The 25,707-nt window shown below is 39.4% G+C and overlaps 2 protein-coding genes across 2 annotated transcripts; one reads left to right on the top strand and one right to left on the bottom strand.

Annotated features, from left to right (window-relative positions):
• The first annotated feature begins 314 nt into the window (after positions 1-314).
• Positions 315-7,840, top strand: ddost (dolichyl-diphosphooligosaccharide--protein glycosyltransferase subunit (non-catalytic)). The gene is made up of 11 exons (XM_080444302.1): positions 315-582; positions 1,826-1,936; positions 2,047-2,133; positions 2,479-2,582; positions 2,747-2,841; positions 3,220-3,313; positions 3,674-3,822; positions 4,676-4,823; positions 5,733-5,853; positions 6,216-6,322; positions 6,878-7,840. Exons 1-11 carry the CDS (start codon positions 351-353, stop codon positions 7,025-7,027), a joined length of 1,398 nt encoding a protein of 465 aa, XP_080300428.1. The 5' UTR covers positions 315-350; the 3' UTR covers positions 7,028-7,840.
• A 1,222-nt stretch (positions 7,841-9,062) lies between these two features.
• On the bottom strand, positions 9,063-20,379 carry LOC308096500 (uncharacterized protein). The gene is made up of 3 exons (XM_080443920.1): positions 20,293-20,379; positions 14,598-16,312; positions 9,063-11,640 (listed from the first exon to the last, which is right to left on the bottom strand). The coding sequence occupies exons 2-3, from the start codon at positions 15,996-15,998 to the stop codon at positions 10,201-10,203; spliced, it is 2,841 nt and encodes a 946-aa protein (XP_080300046.1). The 5' UTR covers positions 15,999-16,312; positions 20,293-20,379; the 3' UTR covers positions 9,063-10,200.
• Positions 20,380-25,707: the final 5,328 nt, after the last annotated feature.

Below are 25,707 nucleotides of genomic sequence, written 5' to 3'. Positions count from 1 at the left end.
TTAACTGCAATGATGAGCCTGCTGCACAACTAAGATTTTCACCCACCTTAGTTGTAATGTGATGTGACAATAAAGATTGATTCTTGATTCTTGCAATAACTTTTTACTCTTAAAATAGCTTTTCATTATATTGGTAGTACCAATTCATTCAGTACCAATTTGGTACTGAATGTATGTCTTTATTATCCCACTCTTCGTGGTTCTACATTGTTAGAATAAAGCTTTCATTTGATTGGCTGAACGGCCGCTCAGGGAAGTGCCGCGTTCTTGCACGTCATTGGTTGGCACGCCGGGGTCAGAGTGTGTGTAGCCCGCTGCTAAAGCTGACGTCGACTTCTGTCTGCAGCAAAATGGCGTCGTTGACAGCAGTCTCTCAGACGGGCCGGTCCAGTTCTGCTGCATTATTGTTACCGTCCAAAAGACGCACAGGGACCATGGCTGTGAAGAGATGCAGCAGCGTGGTGCTACTGGTCGTGCTGGCCGCCATGGTGCGCTCAGCCTCGGCCGACGGGAGGACGCTCATCCTGCTGGACAACATGAACATCCGAGACACCCATTCAATCTTCTTCCGCAGCCTGGCAGGTAGCTAAAGGCTAACTGTTGTTTTATATAAAATAATAATAATGTTATATGCTATGTACGCAGGGTTTATCGCCGTGCCGGCTTGTGGTAGACATTTTTGTAAAAAATCTTATTTTTGCCATGGACATACAAATATGACCAAATATTAACAGAGCTAGCCCTAAGTGCTGTGGTCATCAGAGTGGGTTGAGGGACCTTCGGGGATGCTTGAATATGGTCCGAATGTCAATGGACCTTTGCAAGTCTGTAACTTTTGAGTACAAATGGACAACCAACATGAGTACAGGGGTCCATTTGGTTCCATTTGTACACATTCAGAGTTATGGGGGTCCTTAAAAATAAAGTTTGAGAACCGCTCTACTGGGACTCCTAATGTGTCATAGTAAATCAGTGTCATACATATTCTGAAGAAAACCTGGAGTCTGGCAACTAGGCTCTGTTTTAGGGGGAAAACTGGGCCTATCCCCCTTTTCCGTTTCTAATCAACTCATGGAAAAAGAGGTGTGTTGCTAGCATTCAGTGTACAATGTTTAGCACATGCATGTTGTTGCCCTATACCTATATACAGATTTGCCCAAAGCCCACTTTGCAAACGTGCCCAGTTCTCCCATCATTAGTCTTCTTCACAAAAGTGAAATCTTGTATTTGGAAGTACTCAGAAATACTGTACTCTGTTTACAAGTGAAAGTTCTGTATTCGTACTTACCATACATAAAATAAATGATTATGCAGAAGAATTACCCATTTCACGATCATATTATTGGATTGTAATTATTAATGCACTGAATAGATTCATCACTTTAACGTTGCAGCTGGTAAAAGTGGGACTGATGTATGTTATGTTTGTATTAATAAATCTGCAAAGTAACTAAAGCTGTCAATAGAGTAAAATGGACCATATTTGTCTCTGAGATGTGGTAGTACATATATAAATAATTTAAAATTGAAATACATAATTGTAAGTAAAGGTACTTAGTTCTTTTCCACCACTGAACATCATTGACTCACAGTTGGAGTGTCGAGCCAAGGTGCCGTGGCAGGTAACAAGTTAGTTCTGATAGTATCATGTGTTAGTGTGTGTATAGCCATTAAGCTGTGTGGTTTTGTTACAGAATAGTTATTCAATTTGTAGAACAAGGCACAACAAGTGACATTAATATGTATGTTCTCAATGCTGTGAGTGGTGTTGTACAAAAAGTAGATGAGATGGCCTGTAAAGCTGATATCTTGTCTTCCTTTTCAGACCGTGGATTTGACATATCATTCAAGACAGCGGACGACCCCTCCCTGTCTCTTATCAAATATGGCCAGTTTCTTTATGACCATTTGATCCTCTTCTGCCCATCAGTTGAAGGTAAATGTCCTTAGACCCCTAAATCAACTTTTCTGAGCTTCACTTTATACATAGCAATAATTGTTAATACAACGATGTATTTAAGACCGTATTCCTCTCTTTCTTTTCAGACTTTGGCGGCAACATCAACGTAGAGACCATCACATCCTTCATCGATGGTGGCGGCAATGTCCTGGTCGCTGCCAACTCAGATATCGGTTAGTTTCCTGTTGCTTGGGCTAGATTTAAGGCCAGATTTAAGGCCCGATTTAAAGCCCTTCAAGATCCTCAGTCTATACGCAATACAAACAAATTGTTGAGCTGAATGAGATTGTGATCCAAAGAGCTGTGCTGCTGTTGTGACATCCAACTAGATATGTGAGAAATGTATATGTGTGTGGCTATATCACAATTGGTGACAGAATGGGTCGTGCATATGAGCAGAGACTTTTGTTTCTATCAGCCCATAGTAGAAAGATGTTGGCTATTATTTGTATTACACATTAAGTTACCTTCTTTGGATCTGTACAGTAGTATTACTCATCCTGTCGTCCGTACTGTAGGTGATCCTCTGAGGGAGCTGGGCAGTGAGTGCGGCATTGAGTTTGACGAAGAGAAGACCGCCGTCATCGACCATCACAACTACGATGTGTCCGATCCCGGCGAGGTAGGTAGAATGTGGCGTGCGTTTGGTTCTGCTGCCATCAGATTGATCCTCAGACGACATGAAACCACGGCTTCAGATTTGTCTTGGATGATGTATTTAAAAGTAAAAGTTCTGCATTAATGGTCGGTACCAAAGCATTGACTGAACCTTATCCCTCTCTACAGCACACCCTGGTTGTTGCTGACCCAGAGAACCTGCTGAAAGCCCCCACCATTGTCGGCAATCCCACAGAGAAGCCAATTCTTTTCAAGGGTGTTGGGTAAGTGTATTGAAAAAAAAATGACACGGTATAATCCTGAGTGTTAATTTATCCATTTGTGACTCTGAGAGTGTAGTACAAATGTAACCAAATGTTTACATGGGTTCTATTTGGTTACATTTGTGTGCTGTACAAGGGCAGATTACAAACAAGCATACAGAAAACCGGAAGACAAATGAAAAAATAGGGAAAAAAATAATAAAGACAGCATTACACAATTAAACCAAAAAAGTAAGGGCCAGGGTTTTACGATCAGACAGAATTAAAAGCCAGGGAGAAGAAATGAACAGAGGATTTTGCTGTGTAAAAATTGTCATGTTATAGCAGTGCTAATGAGTTTGCCAATAAACCATGCTAACCCCCCCCCCCCCTTTCCAGCATGGTGGCAGATCCGGAGAACCCTCTTGTTCTTGACATCCTCACTGGCTCCTCTACCTCCTACTCCTTCTTCCCTGACAGACCCATCTCTCAGGTAGTAACACAACACTTCATTCATCTTAAACCTTGAGCTTGTGTTGAAGAACCATACTGGCGTCAAAACATGTCATTGTCTATTCACCAAAGTCATTTAAATGTTACCAAAATCTTGTGAATACATGGAAAGTATTATATTGCCAAGTGTCTAGGTAGAACAGTTCTATGAAGAAGGAAAGAATGTGATGGTCATTTTGAAATCAGGGTAATTTTCTACAATAATATAATAAAATAAATACTTAATGCACTAGTCAAGTCTTTAATTCTTAAATGGAGCTGGATTTGGTGTTAAAGTGTAAAAGCATTCATATTTAAAACGCAGTTTGCCTCTTAACTAACTTGTGGGTGGTCTCCACAGTACCCCCATGCCGTTGGCAAGAACACCCTGCTGATTGCTGGCCTCCAGGCCAGGAACAACGCCAGAGTGGTCTTCAGCGGATCAATGCACTTCTTCAGCGATGCTTTCTTCAACTCACCAGTGCAGAAGGCCACGCCTGGCTCCCCAAGGTAAGACTCCTCTCTCCCACTCTGCAGTGGAACCTGCTCCTCACAATACTTATCTGTCCCATTCTTTTGCCTTCAGTGTCTATAATAATGATTATGAAAATTGTATAGCACTTTATTGAAGTTGCAATATGTCATTTATACTGTGTTACTAGCATAAATACATTGGAAACATCTGCTGGATGTTTGAAATAATTCCCTCAGTGAAGAGTACTATTCCTGAAGTTGTGTTTGAGTTGAATTTTTCAAAACGGGCTACTTCAGTCTTTTCTGAGATTATTTTCAACATTTCCTGCAGATATAAGGTTATTTTACAGGAATGTTATTTAGTTGAACGAGTGAACAAAAGCACCCTGTAGTGGATCTGGATATTAATTAATGTAACCCCTTTACAGCAATGTTTACATTTTCCTCCATTATCAAACTAATCTACAATGGAGATAAAACATTTATGCCCCAGCAGAAATTCAGAAGGCTAGCAGCTCTTATCAGCTCTATATCAAAGATGATAATTCACTGTTTGCGTACCACTTTTTTAAAACCATACTAATTATAAATTACTTCATAGTCCATAAAAACAAGCAAATTATTACAACCAGGTAAAGATGTAAGGATTGCAATTAAAAGGTCTGTCTTAGGACAGGGGATTTTTGTTTCCTTTGTTGAATGTGGGCCTGTAAAGCCATGTCAGACTGCAACAGTGATTACGGGATGTCAACTTACACTGACTTGACTCTTAATCGACACAGATTATATGAAAGTCAATCAAGACTGTTTTGGGTTGCCATACATGGTCACGGTTGGGATACTTATCTCCTCCTTATGGTGATAAATATGATCAAATATCTTTTGATAGGCACGAGCAGACAGGAAACATGGAGCTGGCCGAGGCACTGTCACGCTGGGTGTTTAAGGAGTCTGGAGTCCTCCGAGTGGGAGCCGTTACCCATCATACAGTGGGAGAGACCTCTCCCCCTGCAGCATATACTATCACCGACCTGGTGGTGAGTTCCATACACCAGTGATTTTCAAACCTTTTCATTTCAAGGACACCCAATTTGGTATGCATTAGTCTTCAGACCCCCATGACTACGAGAGTATACAAATGGAACCTACGGGTCCATTTGGTTCCATTTGTACACTCTTGGAGTTACGGTCCATTGGGTTCCTAAACGATCAATAATTTAGCTGAGGACCTGGGGGTCCACTCCCCGGACCCCACTTTGAGAACGACTGCAACGCGATCGACCTACGTATCACAAGGGCAGTGCAGGCCCCTAAAAAAAAGAATAATCACAAAACTCCTCCAGGCATCTGCTTCTTGAATTAAGGTTTTGATTGGCTTGAAAAACGGCCTGTCAGCTTCCTTCGCGGCTTCTATAGTAGGCAAACCCACAATGCAACGATTTGTATTCAAGAGTGTTGCACGCAAACATCAGTAGCATTACAAAGTTATATAAAAATGTGCATGGCAAGGAAGCCGAAAACCTACCACCTCCATACAGAAGGGGAGGAATACATTTTTGTACCATTCCAAGTGTGTTTGCCTAACGCCTGCGACTGCTATTCCAAAAAAATGAACATTTTAACAGCCCCCTCAGGTAGCGTAATTTTCTTAACTATATTCAGCAATGGGATAAAATAAATTTGGTTGGCAGATCTTGTTGAGCTGGTCATGTTAAAAGTAGTTTTCACTGCAAAAAAAGTGTGGGCACCCCTGCACTACATCAACAACATAAGTTGTAAAGACGATCAATTAATCTGTGTGTTATGTCAATCCCCAAATACAAATGTGAATTACAAAAAGACGATACTCTGAAGAGATTTGTTGATTGATTTTCTGTTCATCTGAATGTGGTCATCCTGAGCTTTTCTTCAGTTTCCAATAAACGGAGAACTCTTCCCTCACACAGGAGTACAGCATCGTAATCGAGATGCTGTCCGCCGGCAAGTGGGTTCCCTTCGACGGAGACGATATTCAGCTTGAGTTTGTGAGAATCGACCCCTTCGTCAGGACATACCTCAAGAGAAATGGTATGGAACTCTGGTTTTGATATATCATGGGTGTCAACCAATTTCAACCAATCTACAAGCTCTAAACATGTTGCGTTGTAAGCCTGCAAACATTTTGAAAGTGGTTAAGTCTATTTTTAAATTAAATAATGACTCCATTGGAACACAGGTTATTTTTTCCTATTTCCTGAAAAGTAACGGTTCTGTACATACAAGATTTCCGCCCGACAGTGACAATTTTACAAACTACACACACAGTCACTTAATCGATAGAATATAAGTATGCAACATCTCCGTGACCTTCGCATTGAATACAGTTATAAAGTATTGAATACATTTCTAAAGTTACACAATGTGACTTTGCTAAAATGTCATTTCAACAGGAGACAAATACAGTGTCCAGTTCACGCTGCCTGATGTGTACGGAGTCTTCCAGTTCAAGGTGGATTACAACAGGCTTGGATTTACACACCTCTACTCATCCACTCAGGTACATGATCTAATATTAACTTTATTTATATAACACTTTTTTATTATAAAGAAAAGTAAGTAAGGAGTAAATGGTTAATCAGACTAACTGATTTAGTCGATTATAAAGAAATGTATGTAATTTTATTGTATTTTGCGGCTTTCTTGACACAGAATATTTGACCCACATACTGTACATGAACCTATTTCATCATCAATATACCACTGCCCCAGTACTGCTATTTCTTGCACGTGTTGTGTACTAAAGATGTGCTCTAATGATTTTGATTCTGAATATCTGAAAAAGATTTTAACCCAATGTCCTCAAACATTACAAAAGTCAACAAATCATACATGTCCTCAAATTATTGAAAAGAAAAACTAAATATATATGTTTCATAGTATTCAAAATGTATCTAATCCCAGTGCAGGGAGAGTGAAGGTGCCCATTTGTTTTAGATTATGGATTATGCTTTACAAGTTTTGTTTGCCTGCATTAATACCTGTAATATTTATCAAAGAACCTTGTTCAGACTACCAAGAAACTAACTTCCATTTATGGTTTTCTTCACCATAGGTGTCCGTGCGTCCACTGCAGCACACGCAGTACGAGCGTTTCATCCCCTCAGCCTACCCGTACTATGCCAGCGTTTTCTCCATGATGGCAGGACTGTTTGTCTTCAGCATCGTCTTCCTACACATGAAAGAGAAGGAGAAGTCTGACTAAAGCAGAAGTGTAAAGGAGAAAAGGAAATGCAAGAGATTGTAAATTTGGCCTTTTAGGACAAAGGGGTTGAAAATTGGGGTGCTGGTTGCTTGATTCCTCTTGCAGAGACTTGAAGGACTTGCAGTCTTTGTGAAAATATTGTTTCTGTTTGGTTGTGCAGGATATTTTGAATATTAAGGGGTTTGGAGGCCAGAAAGGTTGCTCAGCCATTATGTGCCATGGTTGGTTGAGATTATTATTATTTTTTTTACTTTGTCAATTGCAATCGTTAATGTTTAAAAAAAACACTCAAGGTCTATACACATTTTTATCCAGTCAAAAATGTGTATATACCTTGGCATGTTAAAGTGGCGTTTTTATCAAATCAAATCAGAATGACCATACCATGCCATACTGCTGTCCTGTCAAGACTAAATAAAAACATACAAGGAAAAAAAAGGCAAATGAGAAAGAATACCGAACCCCGACAGGAGCGAGACATACATACGGCACACTGGGAACTAACAATGCTAGAAGGCTGTGGTCCCCTAATAAGCATATATGTATGTGTATGTGTGCTTTAAAAAGGGGGTGACTGCCGTTAAAGTGGCTTTATTCTGGATAAAACCATGTGGTAGAGAGCACTTATTTTCGGCACATCTCATTAAATAAAAATGAACCTTGGATTCCTACTTTGAGGAAAAATTAATCTAGGAATCTTAATGTGGTGATGACATGCACTGAATATTCTTCTGACTGATCACAGTTGTTACTTTTCATAAGACTGTAACATGTCCGACTTATAAATAATAAAATATTGACATTCCATTCTGTTGAACGTTGTCTGGTTAAATGGTATTTGATGGCATTATTTTCATTATTTCAATATATTTAACTATGTATACTTGACATTATGTTACGGTATGATCATGCAGGCACATAATAATCATACCTAAATTTACCCTTCAACTTGTTTGCTAGCCAATCATTGGTCCATAATGATTGGCTAGCCACAGGTTTTGTAGCAATTTGTTGTAATTGTAGAGATATTACTCATATTAGGCCTTAAATGTTCAAGCATGTCCAGATCATGTCTCCTACCTTACATTACTTCAGACCATTTTCCAAATCCTTCAGTTTTTTACATTTTGTAAAGCAAATAGCCAATTTAACATTGAGGTGGCCACAATGTTTAGGTGCCCACTCTTCCTGTATCCTTGTTTAAATGTAAATAGGTAATCTAAAGCGGTACCCAAACCTTTTCAGGTCTATTTAATGTAAACATTTATAAAAGATAAAGAAAAATATAAACATGTTATAGATCTTTGACCAAAACCAGAATTAATGAAATATTTTCATGTTATTCATCTAGTGGTTGTTTCAGGTATTGCAGTTATTTCCTACCTATTGCCAAGCATTCATTATATTGCCTGCTAGTTACATGACATTATGTAGATTACACAGCTGTTAGCCATAAGCAATTATGTATTGTTTATATATAAGCCTAGCTTTAGACACAACTCGGTCTTGACTTTTCCTGCTTTCGTGCTTAAGAAGTCCATCGCTTGTAAGTTTATTTTGTCTCATTGAACTGTTCATTTGGTAAAAAAATATAATTATGTCAATTCATGATGTTCGTAGTAAGAATGTTTAAAGTAATTTGTTGTCCTAGTTTAACGTAATGCTAATTAAAGGAATATCTGTTCATTTCCATAGATGCATATGTTTCTTATTTACATTTTATTCAGTACGTACGTGCTGAGTGCTGACTACTTTATTTTGAGTCATTGAAAACAATGCTTTGTACCTTTTGCGATATGTCTCTTTTTTAAGTTTGCATTTCAGTTTTACAAAAGTAATACCTAGTTGGACAGAAAACTGTGAACAACACATTTTGAACAGTCAACTTATGCGTTTTTCTTCGGGTCTTGTTCGCTACCTGTTTTGTGTTCAGACAATGAGAGCAGAATACCTTTGGTCATCGGTTGATTGATTGATGTACTTTTATTTAGTAAGAAATGAGAATAACAGTACATGGAAGTACAAATTCACAATACAAGGTCTACTAAACTGGAAGACTCATTAAGCACTTAGCTTGTTTAAGATGAGAACCACATGCACACAAATCATGATGACATATAAGAGACAGACAGATATACACACTACTATACAGAATGTCATACAATCAGCTTACAGGTTACTGGTATGAAGAGTGAAAAAAATATATACAAAAGAAGAAAATGAAAGAGGGGGGGGTAGGGGGGGTAGGTTAAGACTTAGACAGGGGCCATTTTCGAATTGCAGCCTCCTGAAGGTGTATCTTTAGGGCAGTTTTGAAAGTGAGTAGGGTTTTGCACTCCTTTACTCCTTTTGGTAGGGCATTCCACATTTTTGATGAATAGCATGAGAACGAGTTCATTCCCTTAGTTGAGCCAAATCTGGGTTGAACATGATTTGTGGAGCTGCCTCTGGTGTTACGATCATGGACTTCATTAACATTTTGGAAGTATTTTGACAAATACAGGGGGATCCCAATGTTGTGGTGTATCTTGAAGACCAGGCCCATAGCAAGTTGCTGTACTCTGTCCTCAGCCCTAATAGTCAGGGGATATTAGCAGAAAGATTTCCAATCTTGGAATAAATTCCTTACCAAAACAAATCAGACAATACAATAAACAGTAAACAGAAGGACAGTTGAGCGAACATGAAGAACACAGTACAGTTAAAAACAACTCGACCAGATTGACTCAACGTTGTTTTGACATTGTATTTACACTTTTAGTTGATTGTCTTGTTTTCCTGTTCATTTCCATCATTCTCCTTATCTACCCGTTTGACTGTATTCATCCTTTTCACTTCTTTAATTTATTCTTTACATTTTTGTTATCAAAGGACAGTAAATCAGGCTGTAAATCAGTCCTTTTGATCATAAGGGTCAACGTTTTTAAACACAGATTTTTTTTACTTGTATAATAGATTAAATGAAAAGAATATTATTGTTACCAGCCTCATTCTAATGATTTATTATTGACCAAAAACAATAGATGATATCCATAATAACATGACATCATCACACATTCACAATGTGGACATTTTGATGACGTCATTGATCAGAATGTTGCATTAGGAAACACTTGCTAGTGTTGATTGACAACAACACAATCATATGCTATTATAGATTCTATAAAACACCCTTAAAGATCATCATCATCATGTCTAACTACATCATCCACAGTTACCCTGACCTTCCCTGGTAACATCTTCAGAGTACATGTACGACCAGTGTAAATGAATGGAAAGAGTGTGTCAGTGAAAGTGTGTGTGAAGGTGTGTATGTGTGTGTTAGTATCAGGATCAGAGAATGACAACTTTCCTTCATTCCAGTCCAGCTGGACTCTGATCCTCTGAGGATTCTGCTTCAATGAGTGAGTGACTGACCCTGATGAGGAGCGTGCTGTGTATTTACCTTCATATAACCTTATTCTCCAGTTCTGACCCCCTCTGTCTCCCTTCCTCTGGTAAGACTCTGCTAATACACCCACTTCCCAGTCTGCATTGTCTCCAACCTCAACATCCCAGCTGTGAGTGCCTGAGTTAAAGCCCTCAGAACCCAGGACATAGCCATAGTGGTCAAACCTCTCTGGGTTGTCAGGAAGCTGCTGATTCTCTCCATCTCTCACACTGGTCAGATCATCAGACAGGGTGTATGATGGATGGGCAGTGTTGGGGTCCAGAATGACAGGAGTGTAGGAGACAATGCCCTTCATCTTGTTCCAGACTCTGAAGGTCAGGTTGTTCAGGTGTTTGGCCTCATGTATCAGAGGTCCTGAGACCGGCTGTGGGTCCTGCAGTGTGAACTGGACTCTTTCCATTGTGGTCTTGTAGTTCTGCAGGAATGAGATGTGTTCAGCTTTCAGCTCCTCCTCTATGGCTCTGATGTTGTTTGAAAGGGTTAATATGTCTCTGTTCAGACCCTCAATCTTCTCCTTCATCATCTGACTCTTCTGCTGCTCTTCATCCCTCAGTGCAGTGATGCTGGCCTCCTCTTCCTCTTCTAGAAACCGATGAAGCTTTTTAAATTGTTTCTTAATCTGCCTTTCTGTGTGTCGGGCCTGGACCTTAATGTGTTTTGCTGTTCGGTCACTTTTCTTTTTAACTTTATTAAATACCTCCAGTTTCTCCTGTAAAGGCTTCAATGATTTCTGGACTTCCTCCTTGTGATCCAGAGCAGCTTCATCGATGGGTCTGAAACTGTGGTTGGTGTGTTTTTTAGAATCTCGACACACAACACACACTGGCTGTTGACATTCCAGACAGAACAGTTTGAGTTTCTCAGCATGCAGACTGCAGATATCCTCAGACCCTGATGAAGTTCTCTTACGTTTTGAAGCTCTCTGTCTCTCCTGTATGAAGGCCTCACACAGGTTCTTCAGAGCCAGGTTACGGGGTAGATGATCTATTGAATGTTTTTCCTTACACAATGGACACTGTTTTACTCTCTTCTCTCTCCACCATTCATGCAGACAAGCATTACAGAAGCTGTGGCTACATGACAGGACAACAGGATCTTTAAAGATGTCATGACACACAGGACAGGAATAATCCTCTTCCGGAGGAGACGATGTGGAAGCCATTTAGTCTCTGAGTGAAGCTACAAACACTCTGCTCAATACAGGAAGTCAGTCAGTGGTGGTAACACTTCCTCCTCTAGAATGTTCCCTGAAGTTTACTTTCACTGTGAATCGTGGTTGTTGTTAAAGTCCATTCAGCTGACAGAGTCAGCAGCAGGTTCCAGTGGTCTGGGTCAGTATTCCCTCCTGTAGCTGATGTGGAAAGACAGTCTGTCCTCCCTCCTGGAAGTTGTGTTTGAAAGTGAATCGTATTGTCTGTCTCTCCATGTGTGTGAGAGCGTGTCATCACTGAGGAATGTTTCCTGTTTTTTTGTCAGATGACTCAGGCAAAGGGAGGAGCATTGACAGACCATAAAACTGTTCCAACACACTGAATCTGAATCTATGTTACACAGTACACCCACAGTTATATTTATATGGGGGCCGTGATTACATGCAAAATACACACCAAAACATGTATATTGTTCTATTCAAATGATACTGAATCGTGTCTCAAACAGTCTCCCTAAACTGGATATCAGAACATTAACACTTTATATGAGCTGATGTCCATTTGACACTGAACTGTGTGGCTCATAGAATTGTTAATATTACATCCACATGAGTTTAGCTTGAATGTATTTACTTAGCCTTACTGCTCTGAGTTCATAGCTAAATCACTATGAATGGATTCTATATTGTTCCATTATTATATCATAGTGTTGTAATGTTCCATTATTATATCATAGTGTTCTAATGTTCCATTATTATATCATAATGTTCTAATGTTCCATTATTATATCATAATGTTCCATTAACCATCTATGGAGCAGCTCCAGTATGTGTCTCTTGGTGACATCATCACTAGTCTTGTCACTCTGCCTTTCATCTTAAGACAATTAAACTGATCTGTACAATATAGAAATAAATAATGTCAACTCTTTTAAAGTGAACTTTAACAGTAGCAACAGGACATATTCATATATTTCTGCTGTTTTCTGGTAAGTCAGTTAGTTTTTTAGTCACTTGGCCCTTGACTTAACGTTGTCAACTTTTTCAACAGCTAATACATTAATTGAATGACATTATGAAGTTATGCCTGTGGCCAAGTTGACACCAAAGTCTTGTCTGTCACTAGGCAGATCAGAACGTAATATGAATAAGTCATATCTGAATACAGAATGTACTTGAATTATGAATTACTAAATTTGTAACAAAATGTAGGCTATTTATCAAAGTTAAATGCCCTGCATAATCAGTTTGAAAAGTACGAATGTCTTTGTTTGATAAAAAAATAATGTGATGTTACTGACAGTCATTATAGAGGAGGGATAACATCAAGGGAATTAGTTTTACTCAAGATATAATATTTCACAATAAAACTTATTTAACCAGGATAGTGAACACATTTGTTGTAAATATTAACTCTTTATAACGTTCAGTGACTCAGACAGGACAACACAGAAACGCTCAGGCAAGAATTCAGCGTTCACAAGATTTAATCCATATTAAAGTCAAGGATCAGAACAGAACAAAAAGTGAAGACTAATGTAGCTGTCAGGGAACAGGGAGAGAATCACAACATGATAATTAGTCGCTCTGGAGCTAAATGCCTAAATTATAAATGGTAAAGGTTGTATTTCTGAGGAAATCAGAAGATATGACTTTGCTGAGCCCTGAAATACCTTTTGTATGTAAAATATGAATTATTGCACATTAATCAGGCATTCTGCATAATAAGACAAATAGCCATTCTATTAATCTTGCAGTTGGATCCTATCAGAGCCAATGTGCAGTACTTAAAACCATGAACAGTGGTGGACAGTAACTAAGTACATTTACTCTTAAACCATTGAACAGTAGTAGACAGTAACTAAATACATTTACTCTTAAACCATTGAACAGTAGTGGACAGTAACTAAGTACATTTACTCTTAAACCATTGAACAGTAGTGGACAGTAACTAAATACATTTACTCTTAAACCATTGAACAGTAGTGGACAGTAACTAAGTACATTTACTCTTAAACCATTGAACAGTAGTGGACAGTAACTAAGTACATTTACTCTTAAACTATTGAACAGTAGTGGACAGTAACTATGTATATTAACTCACACTGGGGTCCTTCAGTGGAGGTCACTGAGGGAGTCCAATTACATTTTGAGAACAGCCATGTTTTTAGGTCAGATTTAAATGTGGTTGGGGAATCATGATGGTTTGTTTCTTGTGACATCTTCAAAGTCATTTTTCTAGGGGACGGAAATATTTGTGGATATGGGGATCCACGGCCAAATACATATCAATTTGGGGGTCCTCGACATGAAAAGGTTTGAGAACCAATGCTTTAGGAAACACTTGTTAATGTGACTTTTACTTTACTTTTTACTTTATTTGTTTATTTAGACAGGACAGAGCATATTAATGAACGTCACATGAACGTAAATACACCGGATTTAGCAAAGATGCTAATTTTCATCCGCAGTCCTCACACAAAACATAAAAACAGAAAAACAATAACATCAGAAAACAGACAAACGGTGAAATACAATTACATTACATCACATAGCCTAAAAAAAACCTAAAATATGATCACAAATGGTTGCAGCTTTGGTTTTCAAGCAACCATCTTTTCACATTGAATTTAAAAGATGGAAATGTAGCACAATCCCTTATATGTAGAGGAAGGCCATTCCATGCTACACAACCCTGTACTGAGAGGACATTTTGACCGAAGGTTGTTTGCCGGTGCGGCACTTCACAATCTCCTCGAGTGGTTGCTCTGGTACTGATTCCTCTTTCAGGCTTCCTTTTAATGAATTCCCTTAGGGGGGGCGGGCACAGACCATGTAAGGTCTTGTATATGACCCCATACTGTCATTGACCACAACATAATCACATATTCTGCTAAACTGAGTAATATATTCCCCCTTGTAGACTCATCATCATCTCATCATGTCTAACTGCATTGTTCCACAGTTACACTGATCTTCCCTGGTAATATTCTCAGAGGGACAGTATCATCACCAGTGCAAATGCATGGAATGAGAGTTTCAGTGAAAGTATGTGTGAAGGTGTGTATGTGTGTGTTAGTATCAGGATCAGAGAATGACAGCTTTCCTTCATCCCAGTCCAGCTGGACTCTGATCCTCTGAGGTTTCTGGTTCAATGAGAGATCAGTGAATGACCCTGGTGGGGAGCCTGCTGTGTATTGACCTTGATATGACCTTATTCTCCACCGTTGACCCCTTCTGTCTCCCTTCCTCTGGTAAGACTCTGCTAACAGACCCACTTCCCAGTTTGTGTTGTCTCCAACCTCAACATCCCAGCTGTGAGTCCCTGAGTTAAAGCCCTCAGAACCCAGGACATAGCCATAGTGGTCAAACCTCTCTGGGTTGTCAGGAAGCTGCTGCCATTCTCCAGGTCTCACACTGGTCAGATCATCAGACAGGGTGTATACTGGAAAGGCAGTGTTGGGGTCCAGAATGACAGGAGTGTAGGAGACAATGCCCTTCATCTTGTTCCAGACTCTGAAGGTCAGGTTGCTCAGGTGTTTGGTGACATCTATCAGTGATCCTGAGATCAGCTGTGGGTCCTGCAGTCTGAGCTGGACTCTTTCCATTGTGGTCTTGTAGTTCTGCAGGAATGAGAGGTGTTCAGCTCTCAGCTCCTCCTCTATGGCTCTGATGTTGTTTGAAAGGGTTAATATGTCTCTGTTCAGACCCTCAATCTTCTCCTTCATCATCTGACTCTTCTCCTGCTCTTCCTCCCTCAGTGCAGTGATGCTGGCCTCCTCTTCCTCTTGTAGAGACTGGTGAAGCTTCTTAAACTGGTCTTTAATCTGCATCTCTGTCTGCCAGGCCTGGACCTTAATGTGTTCTGCTGTTCGGTCACTTTTCTTTTTAACTTCATTAAAGACCTCCAGTTTCTCCTGTAAAGGCTTCAGTGATTTCTGGACTTCCTCCTTGTGATCCAGAGCAGCTTCATCGATGGGTCTGAAAATGTGGTTGGTGTGTTTTTTAGAATCGCGACAGATAACACACACTGGCTGTTGACATTCCAGACAGAACAGTTTGAGTTTCTCAGTATGCAGACTGCAGAGATCCTCAGACACTGATGAAGTTCTCTTACGTTTTGAAGCTCTCTGTCTCTCCTGTATGAAGGCCTCACACAGGTTCTTCAGAGCCAGGTTACGGGGTAGATGATCTGTTGAATGTATTTCCTTACAAACTGGACATTCCTTTATTTCCTTCCGTCTCCACCATTCCTGCAGGCAAGCATTACAGAAGCTGTGGCTACATGACAGGAGAACAGGATCTTTAAAGATGTCACGACACACAGGACAGGACAAATCCTCTTCTGGAAGAGATGACGTGGAAGCCATTTAGTCTCTGAGTGAAGCTACAAACACACTGCTCAATACAATAAATTAATCAGTCAGTAGTGGTACTGTAACACTTCCTCCTCTAGAATGTTCCCTGAAGTTTACTTTCACTGTGAATCATGGTTGTTGTTAAAGTCCATTCAGCTGACAGAGTCAGCAGCAGGTTCCAGTGGTCTGGGTCAGTATTCCCTCCTGTAGCTGATGTGGAAAGACAGTCTGTCCTCCTCACTGGAAGATGTGTTTGATCTGAAGGTCAATCTAATCGTCTCAGATGAGTCTGACGGGGGGCGGAGCTTTGACACACCTCCACAGACCTGTTGCAAAGCACACACACACACACACACACACACACACAGTAATACTCATGTAACGTACGGCCAGTCAGGACAGTCTTTTATTTCCTATATAATTAGTATAGACAGGAAACAATAGAGACGGAGGGAGTCTACTTAACCCATGCAAAAACCCTGAGTACTGAAACCTGAACATGCTGTCAGTGCAATAACTTTAAAGCTTCACTCCACGTGTTTTGCCTGTGGACATAATTATCTCAACGGTCTGATTCCTTAATTCTTCCCATTAACCATTCTTAGATTTGAAAATACAGAAATAAATCAGCCTTCATTAAAGAAATGTATAAACAAATACAGTATTGCATACCTCTGGGTTACTTGAGGGGTTACCAAATGGACCCTTACAGGTCTGTAACTCTGAGAGGAACCAAATGGACCTGTAAGGGTCCTTTTGGTTCCATTTGTACACTCTCAAGAGTCATAGTGGGCCTTGAAACTAACAAGTTAAGAGTAAAAGTAGCAGTACCACAATGTAGAAATACTGTCACAAGTAAAAAGTAAGTAAAAAATGCTTCAACTTTTACTTGAGTAAAAGTAAAAAAATATTGGCAGCAAAATATACTTGCAGTGCTCATTATGCAGAATGTCCCATTTCACAACAAAAATAGCAGATCTACAAGCTCACAACTCCAAGCGGCACATTGAGAGCTTGTAAATCGGCTATTTTTCAATATCCCAAGTATAAAATAGGTTTTAATTGGTTAGTGTATGTATTGTAATAATACGTATAAATAATTCAATATGCAAAGAAGGTTGTAAATAACGTTTTTAAATGACTGCAGTGGAATTAAAAGCATAATATTCTCCTCTGAGATTTAGAGAAGTAGATGTACTGTATAGAGAACTGAACATACTCAAGGTACCTCAACATTGTACTTGAATACAGTACTGAGTAAATTCAGTTACTTGGTTACTCTACCATTGTGTAGGTGTAAAACACAGCAAAAACAAGAAATGACAAAGTCATAATATACCCGCTTGCGGCAGGCTATTTTTGCCCCAATCTGCAGTACAAAATGTAAAAGTTGTCATTAAAATAAAATCTCAGCCATTCGAATGCAACAAAAATAACTCCACAGAGGTTCATTGGTTGGCTACCAATATAAAGTGTGTGTGTGTGTGTGTGTGTGTGTGTGTGTGTGTGTGTGTGTGTGTGTGTGTGTGTGTGTGTGTGTGTGTACAATATCAATGATAGTGAAAATAATTGATCTACAATTTCACAGACCTGCTATTTTCACCAGCTGATATAGTTACTTCATAATGTAGCCTACCCTTACCCAAGTCAAAACTACAGTGTTTCACTTAGAAATGTATGAACAACAAAAATGAAGACACACACACACACACACCCAGGAGGACTGGTTGATAGTGTTGTATGCATTGTGCCTGGACAAAAGACCGGTGGTGACCAGTTAGTATTCATTTATGTATGAAAGAAAGAAACTATTTTCACAATGAACGAAGTGAGTCCATAGAATACAGGTAGCGTAAGGGCAGTCATGTTAAAAACATCAACAGTGGTGGAAAAAGTACTGTAATGTTTTACTTAAGTAAAAGTATCAATACTGCAATGTAACCCTAACCCTTTATAAAAGTGAAGCTCACAACTTGTCTTTTGATTTCACTGTTTGAAACAGCTAGGCTTGAGTTGTAATGCATAACTGCAAGTTTGCCCTTTTCACTACTGGCTTACATGAAAGAAAAACCCAAATGGGTCCATTTGGTTTCATTAATGTCTTTTGTAAATGAAGTATTCAATAAAACGTCATAATAAAAAATAGCAGATCTACAAGCTCACAAGGCGGCGATGCGTTGTGAGCTTGTAGATCTGCTTTTTTCTGATGAAATGCAGCTGATTTTAGCGTCATACCTTACATGAAAAATGTTGCTACAGTAACCTTGGTTGTAGTGTGTATTCATTCATGTGTAAACAGGGCAGTCATGTTAAAAGCAGCAACAGTGGTGGGAAAAGTACTCGTACTAGTGTTGCCATGTATACTAATTACAAGGGACCTTGTTTTCTGTGAAGTTGCTTGTAAATGTAGGTAGTTGCTTGTTATTTGTTATTATTTTGTTGTGAGCTTGTAGATCGGCTATTGCCAAGTCGTCTATTATCAAATAGCCGATGCATATAGGTTTGAAGTGCTCATGTAGCCTAATAGTCACTTAAGTCTTTGGGCTTGTTTTCATTGACCTGGTTGCTTATTTTTCTTTCAAAATCTGGCAACCGTGTCATTGTTTACACCAACGAAGAAGAAAATGGCGGAAGTGATCCTCTTTTCCAAGGACCGTGTGAAAGACAGTATTATGTTGAGAAAATATAAAGTCATTACAGCACCATAACATGGTTAATAAATTTTATTTTGGGATGTACAATACATGAAAATTACGAGAGTAATAACGCGAATTGCGTCGATAACTAATGGGGAGCGGACATTAGCGCGCTTGGCTAAAAACAGTTAGTTAGTAACATCATACAAGCTAACTATTAGCCAAATTCGGCTAGCGCTCGGAGGACTGCATAGTCCCATAGCTTGGGAGGACGAGGTCGCCCGTTCAGAGTATGGGAAAGTATCCCATTGGCTTAAACGACAGCCAATGACGCAAATCTGTCGAACAAATCTGTCGAATGCAAATTTATCTGTCGAATGCAAATTTGTCGAATGATGAGTCATAGGTCTGCCTCTTCATAGACCCGCAGCTTTCGCTAAGCGGGTAAAAAGAACAACACTTTATAAAAATGCAATACTGCAGATTCAGAGATTATTACTGGCAGTAAGTCTGTCATAACATGACAAAAGTGGATTTTTGTGAAAGCCATTGATTATATACTGACAGGACAAGCATTGTGTTTATTTCTACAGAACTGGGACAATATGGTTTGTTTTCATTGATTGATTGATGTACTTTATTTAGTAAGACATGAGAAAATCAGTACATGGAAGTACAAAAAATTATCATACAATGTCTACTAAACTGGGAGACTCATTAAGCACTGAGCTTGTTTAAGATGAGATCCCCATGCACACAAATCATGATGACATATAAGAGACAGACAGATATACACAACTACTATACAGAACGTCATACAATCAGCTTACAGGTTACTGGTATCACACTTAGATCAAACTAATGGTTTAATAAGTGTCAAGTATCACTCCCTCCAGGCAAACACACAACTCAATAGTTATTCATATCACACAAAGATTATATATATATATATATATATATATATATATATATATATATATATATATATATATATATATATATATATATATATATATAGGTAAGCTACTTTGTACAACTACTGGCCAAAGTTGATGATAATAAACCTTCATGTAGTTGTAAAACTCTGACCATAAATCAAACAACATATTAGCATATTAGCCTTAGATCAAGACTATCGTTGATGTATACAAATGCAAAATATAAGGTGCTTACCCGTTTGCCCCAAATGTTAACTAGGTGTCCGGAGTGTTTGTGTAATGTATTAGTCCATATTGTTCAATTCAGTGTTTTAATTCCGTCTGTGGCCGATTCTGGAGGAAGTTAGTGATGGGGCGCATCCGGTGAAAGCCGGAATTACACTCAATGTAAACAGGAAGTAAACTAGGGGGGAGAATGTCGTTCGGCCACAGACGGAATTAAAACACTTCTTTATTGAACAATATGGACTAATACATTGCACAAACACAACGGACACCTAGTTAACATTTGGGGCAAGCAACTTATATTTTTAATTTTGTACATGTTAGGAGAAATACGGGCTTTGCTGGTGACATTCCACGACAAACTGGGGGGGGGGGGCTAAGACTCGTGGATATAAAAATGTCCAAATCGATCAAATACATCTACGATAGTCTTCTTGATCTAAGGCTAATATCATATGACAGATAAGATAATGTTACAGCTCTTAAATCAACATGTTCAGTGCTCACCTAACAGAATAGAGTCTCACAGAAGATACTTTAGAGTCACTTGATGTTTCTCACACAGGCAACAACCATCTGACCCGCGCTTTCTCCTACCAACGTGAGAAGGAACGGCTGTCGTAAAAACGTCCGTAAGTCAGTACTGTCGTAACACTTAAAGGGCACCGCGCATTGCATGAAAGCATAGAGACTGTAAAAGAATGAGAGTGAAACTGGACTTCAGATCATGTTTCTAGAGTCAGACTTTCATTAGGTATGCAGTCCCATTAGATTACACATCAGTAACAGCTAGTCTCCCATCTCATTTAAGTGACTACGAAAAGAAAAACAGCTAACAGGACAGTTCAGCGAGCATGAAGACCATAGTACAGTAAAATAACTGTGTGTGACACACACACACACACACACACACACACACACACACACACACACACACACACACACACACACACACACACACACACACACACACACACACACACACACACACAGTATATATGCCGTCTTTACTGCTCTTTACTCACAGCTTGTGATGTGAGACCTATGAATGCCTTGATTATTTCAAACTCTCTGTTGGATTGGGTTCAAGGGCCCTCATACCTCTGAGTTACACACCTGTAAGAGTCCATTTGGAACCCTCTCAAGGAACCCTGAGGGTCCCTGGTCAGTGGTCCTGAGACCAGCTATGGGTCCTGCAGTGTGAACACACTTTAATGTAATATAACATAGTGACCTCTGACCTCTGCTCAGCATCTTACAAGATGTCATACTTTATAATGTCATAGCTGATCTGTGTGTCACTTCGTGCCGCGCTGCGTGCTTGTACATCTGTTATTTAAAAATATTTGAAAAATATTGAAAATGTTTTTCTCCTAGGGTAGGTACCCTCACAAAAACATGCAGTAATCCTGGTCACTATACTGCCTCCCCCTGGCCAGCCGGGGCGCCTGATGGAGGGGAAGGGAACTGGTTGGAATAACGTGTTCCTTCCACGCGCTACGTCCAACCAGGGAAACTCTCCCCTGTCAGGTGACAAGAAGGTCAGTTGGCTCTCATGCATTGAAGGAGGCATGAGCTCGGCCTTGGCCTCCCTAGGTTGGCAGAGGGAAGGTAGTGCCCAGGATTACATAGATAATTGGCACTGGGTGTAAAAAATAGGGTTACAAAATCGTGGGATAAAAATTTTAAGTAAAAAAAAAATAAAAAAAAAAACCCTAACCATGATACTGGCCATGATGCTGATGATGTCAGTATCAGGTATTTGGGTATAATGTTTATTGAGTCACTTAATTGATCATTTGAGTTAATCCAATCAGAAGGGGACTGCCGGTGTGTTTGATTTAGTTAAAGGGATATTTCACTTTCAAAAAAACTTTTGGTCATTTTATCGTCTACTCAGGCCTTTGTGAACCCCCCAGACAATTTTTAAGTTGCTCGATTCAGTATTTAGAGATTTGATATTCATTTTATCAGACACGCCCCCTTCCTATACAAACCCATTGTAACTTCAAACTCCATTTTAACCATGTTAGATTCATCAAAAACACCCGTCCTTGGTTCTGGTGACTCACCCTGCCCTCCTAATGCGTGAGGGGGCCGTGTTTTTCCGATTCTTTTTTTCATTTATTTTATTAAATTTTTTTATTGTATTTTATTTTTTTAATTTTCCCCAAAAAAGATTTAAAATAAATGAAAAAAGTAATTGAAAAAACACGGCCCCCTCGCATATTAGGAGGGCAGGGTGAGTCACCAGAACCAAGGACGGGTGTTTTTGATGAATCTAACATGGTTAAAATGGAGTTTGAAGTTACAATGGGTTTGTATAGGAAGGGGGCGTGTCTGATAAAATGAATATCAAATATCTAAATACTGAATCGAGCAACTTAAAAATTGTCTGGGGGGTTCACAAAGGCCTGAGTAGACGATAAAATGACAACAAGTTTTTTTGAAAGTGAAATATCCCTTTAAGCTTTTCAGTTCAGTATGAAGGGAAGTTAAATTAGAGCTATTTTTTACGGGGCCAGAGCTCAGCTCTGGACCTGTTTTAGTATTCCCTTTATTCTGTTTCTTCTGCCACTTTTCGCAGTTCTGGCTGAACCGTGCTGTCGCTTTTTACGAAACTCGGCCATATGGTAGATGGTCATGAAAAACTATCAAGAAATAAATCTCACAATCTTTCGTCAAAAGGTGGCGCTATAGCACTCAATTGAAAATGCCAACTTTGAACAGGTACAACTCATGCCCTGTTTGACCTACAGCCATAAAACTTCAATACACACATGCGTCTACTCATGATGAACAACTTTAACCTTCTGACTTTTGACCTCTGACCTTTAGATCTCCCACCATTTTGAATTATATGAAAAACAGTTAAAACCTATCTCCTCCTGGGATTTTTGAGTAATCTGCACGAAACATGAACTTTGGACCTATGCCGACAAACAAGCAGCAAGATTTTTCCATAAGTGAAAAAATGAAGCTTTAATGAGCCAATGAATATTGCAGTTTTATGACAATTATTCATCTGCCCCTAACACATACATGCAGACTCACATTTCTTTGAAACTTTGCGTTAATGTTGAGGGTCATTCCAAATATTACTGAAACCAATCTTACTCCAATTGGTCAAAGGGGGGCGCTATAGCGATTTTTTGAAAGTGCAAACTTTAAACAGGCAAAAGTCATGCCTCGTTTGGCCGACAGCCATTAAACCTGCTTACACATGTGCCTTGACTCATGAGGAACACATGTATCACGTTGACCAGTAAGCTCCGCCCTTAGATTGTCCGCAATTTTGAGCAGTTTGAAAAACACTTAAACCCAGGATTTTTCAGCTATTTGCGTGAAACTGTATCATCTGTGTGATCTCCTTTTTCACAGGTTCTTGTATGTTGGTCCAATGGCTTCTCCCTTAAACGTGTGCCTCACAACCTGAAGGTTACCAGTTCAAGCCCCACTTGATGTAGACTTCATTAAAGTTGCATTGCACACAACATGATTGTGTCAATTAATACATGTGCAATTGTTAAACGTAACCTGAAATACTTATTTGAGAGGGTATGTTTTTGCAATGTATGACATACTTCATTCTGAAAATAGCCGATCTACAATCTCAAAACTTTTCAGATAGCAACGTGTTTCTGAGCTTGTAGATCGGCTGCTTTCACTGGTTCACTTTTATCTTCAACAGACAACCTCAGCCTGGACAAAGCTATAGCACTATAGGTAATGTTGCAGCCCGTCAATCCGAAGGTCGAGGGTTCGATTCCTGTTAATGGCAATAGATTGACACGTCCAATCAATCCATTCTGCTTCCATCCTTCTCTCTCTTCAATCTATTGTTTCCATGTCTCTCTCTCTTCAATCTATTCCGTTTCCATGTCTCTCTCTCCGCCCTTAGATTGTCTGCAATTTTGAGCAGTTTGAAAAACACTTAAACCCAGGATTTTTCAGTTATTTGCGTGAAATGGTATCATCTGTCTGACCTCCGTTTTCACTGTATCAGGTCTGTTGGTCCAATGGCTTCCCGCTTAAGTGAATGTTTCACAACATCAAGGTTGCCGGTTCAAGCCTCACTTGGTGGAGACTTCATTTAAAGTGCATTGCAAACAACAAGACTGTATTAATGAATACATATGCAATTGATAAAGATAACATGAAATGCTTATCTGAGAAGGTCTGTTTTTGCAATGTATGAAATGCTTCATTCTGAAAATAGCCGATCTACAATCTCAAAACTTTTCAGATAGCAACGTGTTTCTGAGCTTGTAGATCGGCTGCTTTCACTGGTTCAGTTTTATCTTCAACAGACAACCTCAGCCTGGTCAAAGCTATAGCACTATAGGTAGTGTTGCAGCCTGTCAATCCAAAGGTTGAGGGTTCGATTCCTGTTAATGGCAATAGGTTGACACGTCCAATCAATCCATTCTGCTTCCATCTTTCTCTCTCTTCAATCTATTGTTTCCATGTCTCTCTCTCTTCAATCTATTCCGTTTCCATGTCTCTCTCTCCGCCCTTAGATTGTCCGCAATTTTGAGCAGTTTGAAAAACACTTAAACCCAGGATTTTTCAGTTATTTGCGTGAAATGGTATCATCTGTCTGACCTCCGTTTTCACTGGATCAGGTCTGTTGGTCTAATGGCTTCCCGCTTAAGTGAATGTTTCATAACATCAAGGTTGCCGGTTCAAGCCTCACTTGGTGGAGACTTCATTTAAAGTGCATTGCAAACAACAAGACTGTATTAATGAATACATATGCAATTGATAAAGATAACATGAAATGCTTATCTGAGAAGGTATGTTTTTGCAATGTATGACATACTTCATTTTGAAAATTGCCGATCTACAATCTCAAAACCTTTCAGATAGCAACGTGTTTCTGAGCTTGTAGATCGGCTGCTTTCACTGGTTCAGTTTTATCTTCAACAGACAACCTCAGCCTGGTCAAAGCTATAGCACTATAGGTAGTGTTGCAGCATGTCAATCCGAAGGTTGAGGGTTCGAGTCCTGTTAATGGCAATAGGTTGAGATGTCCAATCAATCCATTCTGCTTCCATCTCTCTCTCTCTTCAATCTATTATGTTTCCATGTCTCTCTCTCTCAATTAATGCATGTGCAACTGTTAAAGGTAACATGAAATGCTTCTTGGAGAGAGTATGTTTTTGCAATGTATGACAAACTTCATTGTGAAAATAGCCGATCTACAATCTCACAACTTTTCAGATAGCAACGTTTTGTGAGCTTGTAGATCGGCTACTTTCACTAGTTTTCGTTCCGAGGAGACACAAAAATGCCTTTATTGGTAAATGGTTTGTGAACCAGTGATCTAGAGTAGTTCGGGACACAGAGGCTTGGTTCATAATGGACGGAAATACTTATAAATATCAACAGACACTACCAGTAATTGTGTCAATTAATACATATGCAATTGATAAAGATAACCTGAAATGCTTATTTGAGAGGGTATGAAGTATGTATGACATACTTCATTCTGAAAATAGCCGATCTACAATCTCAAAACCTTTCAGATAGCAACGTTCTTTCTGAGCTTGTAGATCGGCTGCTTTCACTGGTTCACTTTTATCTTCAACAGACAACCTCATCCTGGACAAAGCTATAGCACTATAGGTAGTGTTGCAGCCTGTCAATTCGAAGGTTGATGGTTCGATTCTTGTTAATGGCAATAGGTTGAGATGTCCAATCAATCCATTCTGCTTCCATCTCTCTCTCTCTTCAATCTATTCCGTTTCCGTGTCTCTCTCTCTCTCTTCAATCTATTCCGTTTCCGTGTCTCTCTCTCTCTCTTCAATCTATTCCGTTTCCGTGTCTCTCTCTCTCTCTTCAATCTATTCCGTTTCCGTGTCTCTCTCTCTCTCTTCAATCTATTCCGTTTCCGTGTCTCTCTCTCTCTCTTCAATCTAT

Source organism: Gymnoscopelus braueri, assembly GCF_963280865.1.
Source record: "Gymnoscopelus braueri genome assembly, chromosome: 12".
NCBI classification, from domain to species: domain Eukaryota; kingdom Metazoa; phylum Chordata; class Actinopteri; order Myctophiformes; family Myctophidae; genus Gymnoscopelus; species Gymnoscopelus braueri.
Note: the sequence above shows the minus strand (reverse complement) of the source record. Positions and strands in the feature narration are given on the sequence as shown.

Excerpts from the sequence above, each read along its gene's own strand:
- LOC308096500 (XM_080443920.1), bottom strand. The coding sequence starts at position 15,998 with ATGGCTTCCACGTCATCTCTTCCAGAAGAGGATTTGTCCTGTCCTGTG. Across the intron at positions 11,641-14,597 it reads TATTACCAGGGAAGATCAGT|ATGGCTTCCACATCGTCTCC; the intron begins GTAACTGTGGAA and ends CTCAGAGACTAA.
- ddost (XM_080444302.1), top strand. The coding sequence starts at position 351 with ATGGCGTCGTTGACAGCAGTCTCTCAGACGGGCCGGTCCAGTTCTGCT. Across the intron at positions 583-1,825 it reads CTTCTTCCGCAGCCTGGCAG|ACCGTGGATTTGACATATCA; the intron begins GTAGCTAAAGGC and ends CTTCCTTTTCAG. Across the intron at positions 5,854-6,215 it reads GACATACCTCAAGAGAAATG|GAGACAAATACAGTGTCCAG; the intron begins GTATGGAACTCT and ends TCATTTCAACAG.